The following is a 14057-nucleotide window of genomic DNA, read 5'->3' on the forward strand; positions in this document are numbered from 1 at the left end:
GACAGAGGTAGTAGAGCAAAACCGACCACTGAACGCGGACTAGAGACCTTAGCTGTGAATTTTTAAGGAATGCGACAAATGCTGAGAGCAGTTATGTTTGGGATCTTGCATGGGTGATAGCGTCATGCTGCATAATTGGATTTTACAGGTCAGTGTCCACCACCAGTGCTGATTGTGTGGCGTGCTACCTTAACCACGGTCTGCTTTTTTCCAAAGTTGCAAGAATTTATTGTTGAAATATCTCTGTTTACGATGCTTTCTTCTTCTGTGGTTGACATCTGCGTTTTTAGAAAATCAGGAAGAAGAGAGATGTGTGACCTTAATGTTCTTTGTGCAGCCCTCCTGAAGGATCTTTTTCCAGTAGAATTTGAGGTACTGGATCACACATCAGAAGTGTTTAGCGTGACAGGACTGATAGCAATGTTACAAAGCTATTTTAAAGAGCGCTCCTTCCTTTTTTCTTTCCTGGTTGCCTGATTACTACTGAACTCCTAAAATCAGTAAGGCAGCTGTAACAGCTCTTTCTTGATACAGTGCCTGGTGCCTGAATTCAAAAGAATAAAAAGAATTTTGGCCAGTATGATTTCAACAGCTAATTTCTGTCTTAACAGACTTATGAGGATCAACACAGCAGTGAAGAGGAAGAGGAGGAGGAGGAAGAAGAAAGTGAGGATGGAGAAGAAGACGACATCACTAGTGCAGAGTCTGAAAGCAGTGAGGAGGAAGAGGGCGAGCAGGAGGAGGACCAACAGAATGTTAACAGACAGCAACAGCTGGAATGGGATGACTCTACCCTCAGTTATTGATTCTAGCTGTTCCCTTTGTCTTTGTTTCTGCTCTAGAAGACTCCACTGTAATACACTCCATTGTTACCAAGGATTCATGGTGTTTAAAAAAAAAAAAAAAAAATTCATTCTGGCCAGTAGATTCAAGCCACACACATCCCAGTGTTTGTGTTATGTCAGCTAGTTCCTGATGCTGTTTCTAGAATTGTGGTTAGCACCTCCTTTCCTTCAGCCATGCCTCAGTGACTGGATTTTTTTTACGCTATGTGAGGAACCACCTTGCACTTTTTTCTTCATGTCATGTCAGCTAAGTGACTCTACAGATCTGTAGCCATTGCACATGAATTTCTGGACTGTCATTTTGCTCAGTGAAGCAAACTTGGCTTTGTTCCTTTTTCTAAAAGATGCAAAGATTGCTTGTTGACAGAGGGTAAAGCTGCTCATTTCAGCCTGTTGATTTCTTTTAATTTTTTTCCCAAAATTAGTGCATGTGTAAAGTGGCAGAATGAGGTTAATATGTAGAAGATTAACAGACTTTTTAATATTTTGTAAATATATTGGAATTATGTAATTATGTCATTTGTGGTAGTGAAAACAGGGTCTGGGGTTTAAAACATGCTAAAGTAAAAAACCATGCAGCATGAAATACTACAAAGCTCATCCTACTGCAGCAGGAGCACGGGCACAGTTATCTAGTGTAGATGTTTCAGTAATACAGTGTCATTGGCCTTGACTGCCATGTTCGCTCATGCCCCACTCTGTTTTAATTTTTCTTTCCTTTTCTTTAATCTCCTTTATTTTTGCAGAGGGAACAGACAAACTTGTGAGAAATAGTAAAGGCTTTAGGCACCTCTGCAGAGGCTCAGCTGCCCTGTGCAATACAGCGGTCTGTTTTTCCTTTTTCTTCTTTTTTCCTTTTCTCCAATTAAGTCTTGGCGTAAAGGGCTTTTAAGTTATTGGGGGAAAAAACACTACTTGGATGGTGGACGAATTATTGTGCTGTTGCTGTGGGGTGTTGCCACAGCTGCTGTTAGTTACAGTGAGGCTGCCTGTAGCACAGCGATGGTCTGTCCGTACCGCTGACAGGGCGGGCTGTTGATGTAGTCGGTGGATTTGTTACGTTGGTGACTGAAGCTGGAAAGCCTGAGCCCTGCGTACCTGTGCACCTCGGCGACCGGCCTACACGGACGGGCGTTCGGGGGCTTTTTGGCTGTGCAGTTTTTCTAATCCGGTGGCGGGGGGGGGGCTTGGGACATAGCTGGCGTCATTTCTATTAAACACACTCCTGCTCATTCCCTGTAGCCTCTTGTACGGTAACTTGGACTGTCGGTGTATTAAGCCTTTGTTTACACTTAGTAATTGTGTTTACCTGCTGGTGAAAAGCTATAGCATACATTATCCAACTGGAAGACCTTGGGAATCACGGTAAAATACTATTCCAAGTCCAGATGACTTTGGTTGTTTCTGATCAAAGTTCCAACTGGGAATTGCAAAGGTTTTCTCTAAAGAAGTAGCAGAAAGGTACGAAAAATCAGTGAATGACCCCCATGGTGGAGAGTGCTAGTTTTTTTGTAAGGCAGGTCTTGTTTATTTAACTTTATTTGGTCTTACGCAGAGCCTTGAATAATGAGTATCTGCTCACTTGGTTTTTATGTTTGGAGGTGGATTAAAAAGAGTAACTTGTTTTGCTTGTAACAGGGGACTAGGACTCCGTTCCCTCCTCAGCATGGTAAGCAAAGTTCGGGTTTTGATCTTGAGTGTAGCCCACCTCTGCCCGGGGCGCACAGGCCACGCGCGCGGCGCAGGCTGCTGGGCGGCTGACAGGACGCAGCAGGGAGATGTTGCACTGGGCACGCGTGCTAGAGGAGCGACAAGCAAGCCAACGGGTGAGGGCACAAAGGGTCATAATTCAAAGAGCTAAAAGATTAGGATGGATCCAAATGTTTCTATAGTTTTGATTTCCAGAGCAGACCTATTCTCATCTAGTGATGTGTGTAATGGGATCTAGTGGTGGGTTTTATCTGGGGTAACGCTTGGCTGCGGAGTGCCTTTTACAATAGTAGATGGACCTGGAAGCAGGGAAGAGAACCCACACAACTAGCTTACCGTTTTTTGGGGTTGTTTTTTTATGTAAAATTTTAGATTTCTAAAATGGGGAAATGGTTTTGACTACTCTACGTGGTAAATATAACTGCTAGTTTTAAGTAAACTGGGAAACTTTTAACTTATGTCTGACAGTTGTCCTGTGTTAATGTGTAGAAGACTTATCCTTCCATATACTGTTGCTGTAGCTGCTGTATTTTAGACCAAAACTGATCGTGACTGAAAGGTTGTAAACATCCTGATGCAGTTGTAGCCAATGTGGGTATAACTTTTCAGATGTGTATATTGGTAACAGGTCAGTTTGGAAAGTCTATAAGCTACAATAAATTTCTGGTTCTAAAGGTTGTTTGCATTTATTTTTTACTGAATGGAACAAAGTTGACTCGAGTTATATTAACTGTGTTAATTTGCTTCCGCTGGTAGAAGAGTTTTGTTCTCATTGATCTCTAAAGCACAGTTAAGACTTCGGCAGCATGTATGTACAATTTATCAGTTTATTTTTTTACTTACAAAACATGTACCTAAAGCAACTGAAACGTTAAACATGTAAACATTCTCTTGTTACAGAACTGTGGTTTGGCTTAAAAAAATACTTCTTTTTTCAAAGGCAACAGAATAAGCACAATCAGTTTGTACAGAGTTAAAAAAAATAATCACAGAAACGTCTCTAAATAAATAGAAAGGGGTATAATTTTGAGCATATTTATAAAATCAGAAGCTATTTATAGTGAAATTAATATTTTCAAAAGCGATTTAAGTTTCCATCTTCAGTACAATTCAACTTGCTGAAAACTGTCAGGTGAGCTGCTGCATTGGACATTTGGAGTCGGAGGTCCTTTGCTGACCTGATACAGCCACCAGGAGTGTCATTCAGGATGCTGCTCCAGGGGTGTACAAGGAAGAAGGTCCACTTGACTCATCGGTATTTTTACTTCTTGTAGGTAAGTCAATTTTCTAGACTTAAGTAACCTCTCTCTAAAACTGCTGGGTGGAGAAACACCTTTGGAATTGCGCAGTTCCTGCAGTTTACACCGATACAACTTGTATTATTGCACTTCTGAAATTGAAGGGTGGATGACACAAGCCACTGCTGTGCTGTGCTTCTCTGAAATGGTATTGGGGCCTGAGTTTTCCGGAAACGTTACCAAAACAAGGGCTGAGGGCATGTACTGCTGCCAGCCTGTAAACCAAGTAGGTGAGGGTGACGAAGGAGGTGACTGGGTAAAGCTGCCTCGCTGCAGTGTAACGGGCAGCGTCCCGAATTACCAGTTTGTGGCAACACTGAGAATTGCTTCTACATTCACTGTAGCATGTTTCTTCCCTTCCACAAGAATGTGCAAACCACTGATGTGGTTGTGGTTTGGTGCTTCTCAGCCTGCACGTGGCCTGATACTGTTGCATACTTTTTGCTCCGTAAATTTAATAAGGAAGGAAATAACAATATTGATCTGTTCTCTAAAATGGAGCAAAGATGTGTGGCTGCAGGGAAGCAAACCAAGCCTGGGCATGCCCCTGAGAGAGGGAATACAAAGAGGTCGTGAGTGCCTGCCTCTCCCTGCCGGGGCAGCAGTGGTTTAGATGAGTGCAGGACTCTTTTTCTCACTGTCTGATCAGCCCGAACAGAGCTCTTAACTCCTACCATATTTCTAAAATCAAAACAACTGTTAGAGCTTGAGTGCTGGGCTTCTGTGTTCCTTTTTGCATTTCCTGTTAAGTATTTCAGGAGAATCCCCGCCAACCTTATTTTATTCCGTGACTGAGGCCAATTTTCTAAATACTCCGTTAAGCTTGGTTGCAGAATGCTTGGTCTCCACAGATCTGGCTCTTAACAAAACCCTCAAATTACAAAAGATGGCACCAAATCATTAGAGGACAATGGTGGAACCTTTTAAAAGCATTGTCCTGGAGGGCTGGCAACGTGGTACGGACAAGGCGCTTACCAGACGCGGTGTGCATTAGTCCTGCACGCTGACTGGGAGTGAGCATCGCGTGACCTGTCCTTCTGGGGGAAAAAACCCAAGGTAGAGCAACAGAGTGGTCAGCTGGTGCAGAGCAGCATCGTGCTGTGAAGACACAGACTTGCTGTCGGTCGTGGGAGAGCAGCTGACGGGTGGTAACTTGCTACCTCATGGAAATTTCTGCATTTGTGAAGTCGTCATGGTTATGGATTATTTTTTTTTAATTGGATGTAAGAGATACAAGCTTCCTACTCCTAGTTTAAATCGTGACACTCAGCACCCTCCTAGCCTGTGAAGCTTGAGGCTATAATCTGGCACAGGAAAGGAAAATTATTCTTCTAATACTTAAAACAGCTTTACAAAAATAGGTCCTGACTGTTTGCTCTGATGTTATCTTAACCAGTTTAGTTTCATACTACCGTACTGCAAATGGCAAATACGGATTCACTGTTTAAGACTTTATTTGAAACCTGCGATCGCTGTCTGTTGTGCAGTGCAAGACGACTGTAATACCCCAGACTCAGGAGAACCATGAGTGAGGGCCAGTTACAGGCCACTGCAGAGAGCTGACCTCTGAGGACGACATGCGAAGGCTGCAGGAAGTTTCTTTTAGTCTGATCTCTAGAAGCAGCAGCAGTTCTAGAGTGCTGCTCCAGTCAAGATAGACAGTAGTTTTCTTTCCTGCAGGTCAATTTGAACACATTTACATGGTGGTTTTTTCCTAGTGTTATGGTCAAATGCATAGTTACACGAAGACGTGAAGCGAGCTTTCAGTTCTGGCTGACTAAGCTGGGTCTGTAACTGAGCCAATACAGCAAGAGCAATTGCTGCAAACGTACTGTCTGTTCTGCTGGGTATGCTGCAGAACTGTTAGAGGAATGTGCTGGTAAGTAAGCTGGGCTCACTCGGAAGGGTACACACCTTTCTGTCTTGAAATGTTCTGGCCCCTTCTCAGTCACATACAGTATCATTTCAAAGGTGTAGAAACAAGGGATCTCCAAGGGTTCTGTGAAGTTAAAATTAATTGTCTTCTATATAACTGTTGCTTCTAGTAACAGGTGCTCTATGAGAGGTTTATATTGACTTATACAAACCAGTATAGAATAGCCTTTATAGCATAATGTCTTCTTATGAAAGGAAACAGCACTTTAAATCAGACTTTAAATTAGCAACAGCATAACGCTAAACCATAATCTGCTCATATCTGTTTGTATGTAAAGGGAACGAGGGGAGGGTTTATTAAAGGTGTTTGTTCACTGACCAAACCTCTAGCATTACCTACTACTATTGACTTCTGCTTGGGGTAGAAGTTACTTTTTTTAAGGCAGTATTAACTTTGTTCTTTGTCAGCTGCAGAGCTAATGTATTTGAACTTGTCCTCTTAACACACAAAAAAAAGAGAACTTACTTTAATTTTTAAGTATTAAAAAGAGCTGAAAGTCAGGAATGAGTTGTGCCTATATGCTGGATGTAAAAATAGCATCTAATCAAATTCATCCCATGACAGGGAAGATCTATTAAAAATAAACAGGCCCATTCAGTCTCTGCCTTAACCTTGCTGGTTTTGTAGGAATTTCAAACTAGACATGAAAGCTCAGTTTACACCAGAAAGTAGTGTATCATTTTTGACAGTACATGCATCTCTTGTCACCTGAGAAACAGGATCTGAAATGTCTATTTTTCACTTGGGCTTACTTATGTAGATTTTAAAAAAAAGTTTAAAACACAGTTCTATGAGTAAATTAAAATTGCTCAACCTAGTTAAGGGCATACAAATCAAATACAGGATTCAGCTTCAGGGGTGTCTTGAAAATTACACTATGCTATTCCTTAAAAGGCAGGAATGGCAGCACCTCCATAGGAACCTGATGCGGAGAACATGGGGAAATGGGAGGTGGACCCCCAGGGGACTGCTAAGGGACACAGGTACCAACCACACCGCTCCACCTGTCTTCCAGCAGGACCCGTAGGCTGCCTACCAGGTGCATCACTTGCTACCGTGGGAGGCACCGAGTGGCAGCAGTGACGCAGCAGTGGCTCCTGTTCATCTGTCCCTGTGCAACAGCAGTGCCCAGAACTGCTCACGAGGTGAGGACACTAGCTGGAGACAAAAATATGACACATGAATAGAAACAGGTGATTGATCACAGCACCTTGTGGGAGATGGGATAGATCCTGCCTGGGAGGGAGGTGGCAGTGAGAACGGGAGGAGGCTGGAGTCAACGGTTTGATTTAGATACCAGCCCAGAGGACGGCAGCTTGCGCTCTGGCTGACCCCCATAGGGACAGTCTTTGCACACCAGCTCCGGTAACAGACAAGGAGTCATGTAGCATGGCTGAAAGGAGGAAGAGTGCGGAAAGGAACAGGGAATGTGTTTGTAAGAAGATGAGACTTGAGATACAACTTACGGTGTGTGTTTCAGTGTTAAACCCACTCATCCGGCACTCCTCTGCCCTCATGCCGGAAGGCAGGCTGGCCAAAGGACCTGGGCACAGAACGGTGCCATCCGTCCCAGATGACACTGGAGTTGGTGCTGTGTCCCTGCCGTTACGTAGGTGTAGGCCAGCGCCCTGCGCGCACGCGTTGCAGGGAAACCAGGTGGCAAAGCAGCCCTAATGCAGCACCCCAACAGGAGGTACATGTAGCAACCAGCGTTACGTGCCAATTTTGAAAAAGCAATCTTACTGTTTTCAGGCTTAAAAACAGAATAATTGCAGAAACCCAGGAACTGCGTGAGACTGAACTGAAGTCTGACTTGGGTTAGGTGTTTCTGTTTGCTTTCCCATCGGCCAATCCAAGCCTGCTCTTGTGGCATCAGTGTTTCGACAGCCATACTGGGGTTCCAGTTCAGTTTCAGAACACTCTGGCCTCTGTAGCAGTGCGCGAGCAGTGTGACCGCGTGGGTATTTTCACCCTGTCACAATGCAGAGTATAACAATTTGTCCCAGTCTGTTCCAGTGGTGATTTAAGCAGACCTACCTTGGTGTACGTGGGAACAGGGTAGGAGGCACAATCACATGGTGAAGTTAATGCCGCTGAGCTGTAACGGTAGGGACCTAGAAGACGGGCTATAGTATAAGAACTACAGGGATAGAAGGTTCTCAGTGGTCAGCTAAATTTTCAAGAAAATAGAAATACGCACATTAACATGCCAGAAGGATGTTACAACTGCCTGCACTCTTCCATTAGAAGGTGTATTTGAAGCTCAACACATCCTTAAGGGTACAGTACATCTACCTACCTTTCACTGTATGCAGTAACTTTATTGCCTCACGTCTCTCCCTTGTCCCCCAAAGATCTACAGCAGACATGATTATGTGGCTGATGACAGTCCAACAATTTTTCAGTCCTGTGGAAAGGTCTGATCTCTGGGAACGCAGGTGGGGGATCTTCAACATGGCAACATTCATCAGTCTTTAAAAACCTGTCTACAACTGCCAGACTCAGTGCAGGTATTACATTCTCTTGGAGCAAGTGGACAGGCTCATGTTGCTCTACTGTCTGTTATCTTTGGATACGTTGTGTGCCAGCCAGTTCACTTTGGTTTTCCAGCTCTCTCGCAGGGCTTCATTAAACTTTAGTCTGAAGTGCTTCAGTGCCTCCTCATCTGTTTTCCCAAGAGCCAGGGAATCCTGAAGGTAAGAGGCAGGAATCAGTGTAGCCTCGCTGAAAGTGCAACTGAACAATTAACTACTAAGATGTTTACTCACTAAGAGATAACTCCATAGAAAGAGCACCGAGTAGGAAACAAGTAGCCGTGAACCGTTTTGAACTGTTACTGTACCTGCATGAGTTTTTTTCATTCTGCTGAATAAATACATGCGTCCTACGCTTTATGTTGGGCATAGGGAAACAGAAGGATTTTTAGTGCACTTGTAGAAGGCTGCACTTCCAGCTGGCCAGGGCTAGGCGGTTGTACTTTAGGAGGCCAGCTGGGAACAGGGAATGAATCACAACCACAGAGCTCTGTCTCCTTTCCCACAAGCTGGTTCTACAGGGGACCTACTGTCTTTTGTGCTGAAGTTACTTCCTGAGCACCCGTACCCGGCATTTCTTATGTCCTTCACCACGAACACCAGACGTTACTCGCTTCTGATAATAGCCCCTTCCCCGCTGAACTCCTCCTCCTACCAAGCTACAAGAGCAGGTATTTGGTTTATAACTGTATCTGGGCTCTGCTTCTCTTACCTTTAAATACTGAATGTCTTTAGAGCAGCTGAGCTCCGGCAGGCCAGCAGCTTTCATCAGTGCAAACAAGTGCAGGAAGAGGAGACCGTGGCGCCTCAGAATCATATAGGCCTTTTCACAATAACCCCTGAATCTGTTCAGAAAGGCAGATGAGGCAAAGGCATGAAGACTGCAAGCTATACCATTTCATAAAGCAAAACTACGTATTAGTCTGAACCCTGCTGTCTGCACTGATGGCTACCAAGCTCTTTCACCTTTTCTAACAGGTAGATACTTATTTATTTTTGTGTGTGTAGACAGCTATAGGCTACTTATCACTGGATTCAGAAATAAATTCTGAAAACTTGGAGCTTAAAAAGCTTAAGTCAAATTTAACTACTAACACCTACCTTTCAAACTTCTCATTGTTGTTAGTTTTTCCTTGCTGGATGACGTGCACAAAGTCATAGGTTAAGATGAAAGGAACTCGTTCTCTGTTAATACCAAATTTAGTCTTGAAGTTCCCCAAAAAGTGACCAAAATCAATATGGAACAGCTGGAAAGAAGGAAGAATTTTTTTTTTTTTTCAGAATAGTATCTTTTATAGCTGACAGATGTTGTGTTCTCTTCACAGTTACTGTATTCAAAAGATAATGACCATAGGAGTTTGGGAGGGAGAAAAATGACCTCTCCTACAGCACTCCTTTGGGATAAGAGGCAGTGTTTACTTCCCAAGATACTCTTTAGTTTCATTAGGTGATGGACAGAACAGAAAAGGTACTTGTCTATCCAATACTTGGTATATCTGAAGAAATCTCTGGCTTTGGCTTTTCTAAAGCTGTAGCACGGCACTAGTAGAAGCAGAAAGGGAACTAAAATGGGCACCCTACCCATGCAGCCTGAGTCCAAGACAGTGTGTGGAAAGATGTCCTGTCTTGAAGTTGCCACAAAATATTACTTGCTCAGGTAAGGCTTTTTCCTCCTCCTTTTTTTTTTTTTTTTTTAAATACCAAGCACAGTGAAGTCATCGCACCCCTAGTGCAGTGGTGGGAAGGAGGATCCTGTGCAGAACCTTGCGCACTATGGCAATTTTGCACACCCTGGCGATTTTTGCAGAGTTGCTGTAAACCCCCGACATCCAAACCCCAGGGCTGCGGACCGCAGGGCATCGGCTCCCTCAAGGGGACAAGTAACCGAGTGGCCTCTGCTAAATGTGGAGGAGAGGCAGCCCTAGGGGGGGGCTGCTGCTAGACAGCGTTAGTGTCTTGTTAGCAAATGACACAGCGCCCCTGTCCTTGCTGCGACCCCAAAATGAAGGCACTAGTGGGTTTCTTTCACCACGACCGCTCGATTTACGGGAATAAGATGTAGAGGAGCAGGATGCTACAGAGAAAGAGTGCAGGCAGGCAGCTGCACCTACCTGAGCAAGATAAGTCTCAGAATATCAGCAGCCAATTTCTTACTGTTAAATACTAACTAGCTGACTTCACTGGACCTGTGGGAGACTTACCTTGCACCATCTAGCACAGGGCTGTTTTAGGCTTTGTAGAATTCACAAGTAAGAAAGAAAGATAGCGTAGACTTCCCCCTTTACCATTATTGATGTAGTTTAGTACACATCCTGTCAAAAAGGGATTTTCTTTTTCCTGGTTTTGCCCTTTATCTTCCTTCCAAGCTACTCTTGCAGAGCAGAGGAGTAGAGGAATCAGTACAGGTATCAACATGAAATTAAAACCATGCTGATCACTTGCATTCATTTTTTTTAAAATCAAAACATTTTTTCTAGGAGGAAGACTATAAATCTATCAGCTTGGGTAAGTAACTGAGGATCTTACCTAGCAACTAGAAGCAATTTGTGACTGCTGAAGCCAAGTCCTCAGATTGGTAAGTATAGTGCTTGAGTTTGCATCTGCAGACAATTTTAGGTCTGAATTGCTCCACTGTAATTTCAAAGTAGGTATTAACAGCAGCAGCTGATGCCAGTGATGCTTACCGAATTGTAATTCAAATTACAGAACTGTGTTTACACTCTTAATGATAGAAGCTATTGAGAATATTCGTCCAGCCTGCCTTTCAGCTGGAAGGTGAGGCACACTCCTCAGCAGTAGGATTGGACTGGGATGCGTCTGTCCACTGCTAAGCAGCATTTATGCCCCTCTTGCAGTACTTCAACCACAGCAGCAAATCCCCATACCTGTCCAGTTTCCCGGATCATGATGTTGTCACTGTGCCGGTCACCTATCCCCAGCACATATGTTGCCACGCAGTACCCAGCACAGGAAAGAGTGAACTCCTCTATCGCTTGTTCTAATGCATCGCTAAAGAGGGTAAGAAAAAGATCGAAAGAGAATTTTACTTTGAACAGTAGTATTTCACCACTGGGGCAGTTGTTTTTATAGCTTCCCCCATGCAAACCTGCAGAAGGTAAGGGAATCGCATTTGGATTTCCCATAGTGCTCTCCAGAGGCAGTACTCCCACCTGTGCTTTACAAAAACTAGCTGAAAAAACAACTCTCTTGTAACTGGAGGGGTCTGGATAAGGGTATGTCCACTACCTCAACAAAAATGGTTTGGTCTCTACTAGATAAACTCATTCCCAGATCTTCACAGATCCAAAAGATGGAGTGTGCTCCCAGAATGATTCCTGTTGGCACCCTGTTACTTCAGAGCAGCGTGATGTGTTGTGGCTGTGTGCTTCTGTATCTAGTAAACCCCCAAGCAACACAGCCACTCGGTTTTTTCACCTCCCCATTTTGGCATTACCCCTCCTGCACCTCCTTCCAGCTGCCCCCATGCTGACTGGCTCTTTCTGGAGAAAGTAACAGGGCCAAGGGCAAGATCAAGGCTTGGATCCAGCCTGGGGACAGTGCTACCTTAGGCTATGGAAGATCAAAAAAGCTTGCACACAGTAACCCAGAAGCCTCCACTTCTGCTCAGGACCCATACAGATCCACATGGGGCCAGGCAGGGAAGCAGCCATCGATATCATAGGACAGCATGGAAATATATGCATAATTGAAGGAAAAAGCTGAGGAAAGCAGGAAGAAACTTCTCTAGATGAAAAGAAGCAGTAAAACGGCACTGAGTAAAAGGTAAGCCCACTTACCCCGGGTTCTTGGATTTTAGCCAGTTCAGCAGTGCATCCTTGTTGAAGGCTGCAGTGGCCACCATGTTGCTCTTGTTCAGCTGGATGTTGGCAATGGTGTCTGAATGCATGACCACTTCTATCAGCCCAGTCTTGTCTCCTGTGGAGAGGCAGCCATAAGGGGTCATCCTGCAGAGATGAAAGAAACCCTTCCTCTGAAATCTTGCCCAGAATTGGGTTGTGTTGACTTTTAAGCTTTCCCTTGTCTGCCACGTCTGCTCCGTACCTACTCTGCATTTCTACTCAGTACCACAAAACCTGACTAGGTGCTCACGGAATACTACACAGACCTGTCAGGGACAAAATAAGCTTGCAGACAAAACGGCCTCACCACACATGATACATCATTGCAGTAGGACAACTGTGAGCGCATGTGACTCACCTCAGGTCCAGGCCCTCCTGCTTCCACAGGATGTCCATCAACTGGATCATCTGCAGAGTCAGCATATCCTGACGAAGATCTGTGCAGTATTACAAAGGCAAAGAGGGTCGTAAGTACCTCCCATGCTCTCCTCCTCTTGTGCTCTTGCAGGTGCCACTTGTTCTACCCCTGAAGGAAGCAGGCTGCTAGAGGGACCTTTGCCAAGTTTGTCACGTGCTAGGTCTAGCTGGTAAAGAACATCAGCACAGAACAATGTCTACTTGTGCAGTAACAGTGTAAAGCCACCATACCAGACCCCGTAACTCACACACAATAATACTAACGGAGGTATGTGCTACTTCACTTTGCCAAAGCTCTTCCCATAGCAGTCAAGGTGATACACCAGTGAGCAGGAGCCCCTCCAACCCTACAAAGCTTGGACTGCTGTAGCTCCTTCAGACCTCACATCAGGTTTCTTTTTACTGTGCAAGGGTACGCAGCTACTACTGTGCTAAAATCTCTAATGAAGAGGAATGCAAGTGCAAGCTAGAGAAGAGTTTATTACATCTCCAGATTACTGTCAAAAAAACCCCATGTTGATGGCCCTCACATAACATCTTCATGGTCCATATTTAGGCCCACTCACCATAATAAATATTTGAGACTATCATGCCTGTGAAAACATTTCCTTTAAAGACTTACCATCTCCATTTTTAAAAATAATACCCACACCACCTCCACCTGTCTCTTCATTATTAAACACAATCCATAAAGGTTTCATTTTGGAGTCCATAAAGGTGCACTGATCCACGCTAGAGGAAACAAAAACAGTACCATCAGAGTTTCCATTTATTAAAAAAGCGGCCATCTAAGCTGCAAATTCAACAGCATCTACAAATCCTAACACACTAGTGACTTCCAGGAGAAAAGAGGACCTTGGGGTAACCAGAAGCCTGACTCTACTGCTGAACAAAGTCTGCAGCACAAGTTAGGAGAGGCAGCTATCGTCCTTACCAAACTTCAGCGAGGATAATGTTTGGGTTCAGGGGGGACTGGAGGTGGGAAAGTGCTTCAAGGTAGGTTTCCTGCTTCATGCACACATGCATCATCTCCTTGGTTTGAGGCTTGGTGGCCTTCTGAGAACTTGCTTTAACAAAGTCATTCAGAGCTTTCATCTTGTTGAGTGCTTCTCCCTGAACAAAGAGAGGGATGGAAAATGGTTGACAAGGGAAATTCCTGGAGGTTTAAAAACTATTAACATCTACTGTGAAATGTAAACCTTGGTTGTATCTCTTATCTTCCATTCAACCTGTGGCAATTTCACATATTGCAACCAAGCAAATTTAGTAGTATCTGCTTGAGGGAGATCCATAATCAGTCATGGATCTTCTGCTGGGCACAAATGCACTGCAAGGTAACGACTGCACCAGGAATAATGCACATTATCAAGCACCAAAGGAAGAAGTGAGGTGCACTGGCTGGGAGAGCTGAGACCTATAGCCCTTGCCCTTCGAAGCTTTTGGAGAGTTATGCAAAA

General features: G+C 44.3%; 2 protein-coding genes across 13 annotated transcripts in view; one reads left to right on the forward strand and one right to left on the reverse strand.

The window, feature by feature from the left end:
- CLSTN1 (calsyntenin 1) overlaps positions 1-3229 on the forward strand; it is a 39915-nt gene extending 36686 nt beyond the window's left edge. For all 3 annotated transcript variants that reach the window (XM_080377930.1, XM_080377932.1, XM_080377931.1), the window contains one exon: positions 612-3229. In XM_080377930.1, the coding sequence (XP_080234056.1) occupies positions 612-806 (195 nt within the window). In that variant the 3' untranslated portion in view covers positions 807-3229. The remainder of the gene's footprint in view (positions 1-611) is intronic.
- Positions 3230-3368: 139 nt separating this feature from the next.
- PIK3CD (phosphatidylinositol-4,5-bisphosphate 3-kinase catalytic subunit delta) overlaps positions 3369-14057 on the reverse strand; it is a 58709-nt gene continuing 48020 nt past the window's right edge. For 9 of the 10 annotated variants that reach the window (XM_080377925.1, XM_080377922.1, XM_080377921.1 and 6 more), the window contains 8 exons: positions 13535-13713; positions 13223-13332; positions 12542-12620; positions 12121-12288; positions 11209-11332; positions 9425-9570; positions 9036-9168; positions 3369-8479 (listed from right to left, as the gene is read on the reverse strand). In XM_080377925.1, the coding sequence (XP_080234051.1) occupies positions 8342-8479; positions 9036-9168; positions 9425-9570; positions 11209-11332; positions 12121-12288; positions 12542-12620; positions 13223-13332; positions 13535-13713 (1077 nt within the window). In that variant the 3' untranslated portion in view covers positions 3369-8341. Of the gene's footprint in view, positions 8480-9035; positions 9169-9424; positions 9571-11208; positions 11333-12120; positions 12289-12541; positions 12621-13222; positions 13333-13534; positions 13714-14057 lie in introns of those variants that run through there. The other variant, XM_080377917.1, reaches the window with a different exon arrangement.

The sequence above is a fragment of the Falco punctatus genome (genome assembly GCF_963210335.1).
Source record: "Falco punctatus genome assembly, chromosome: 3".
Lineage (NCBI taxonomy): Eukaryota > Metazoa > Chordata > Aves > Falconiformes > Falconidae > Falco > Falco punctatus.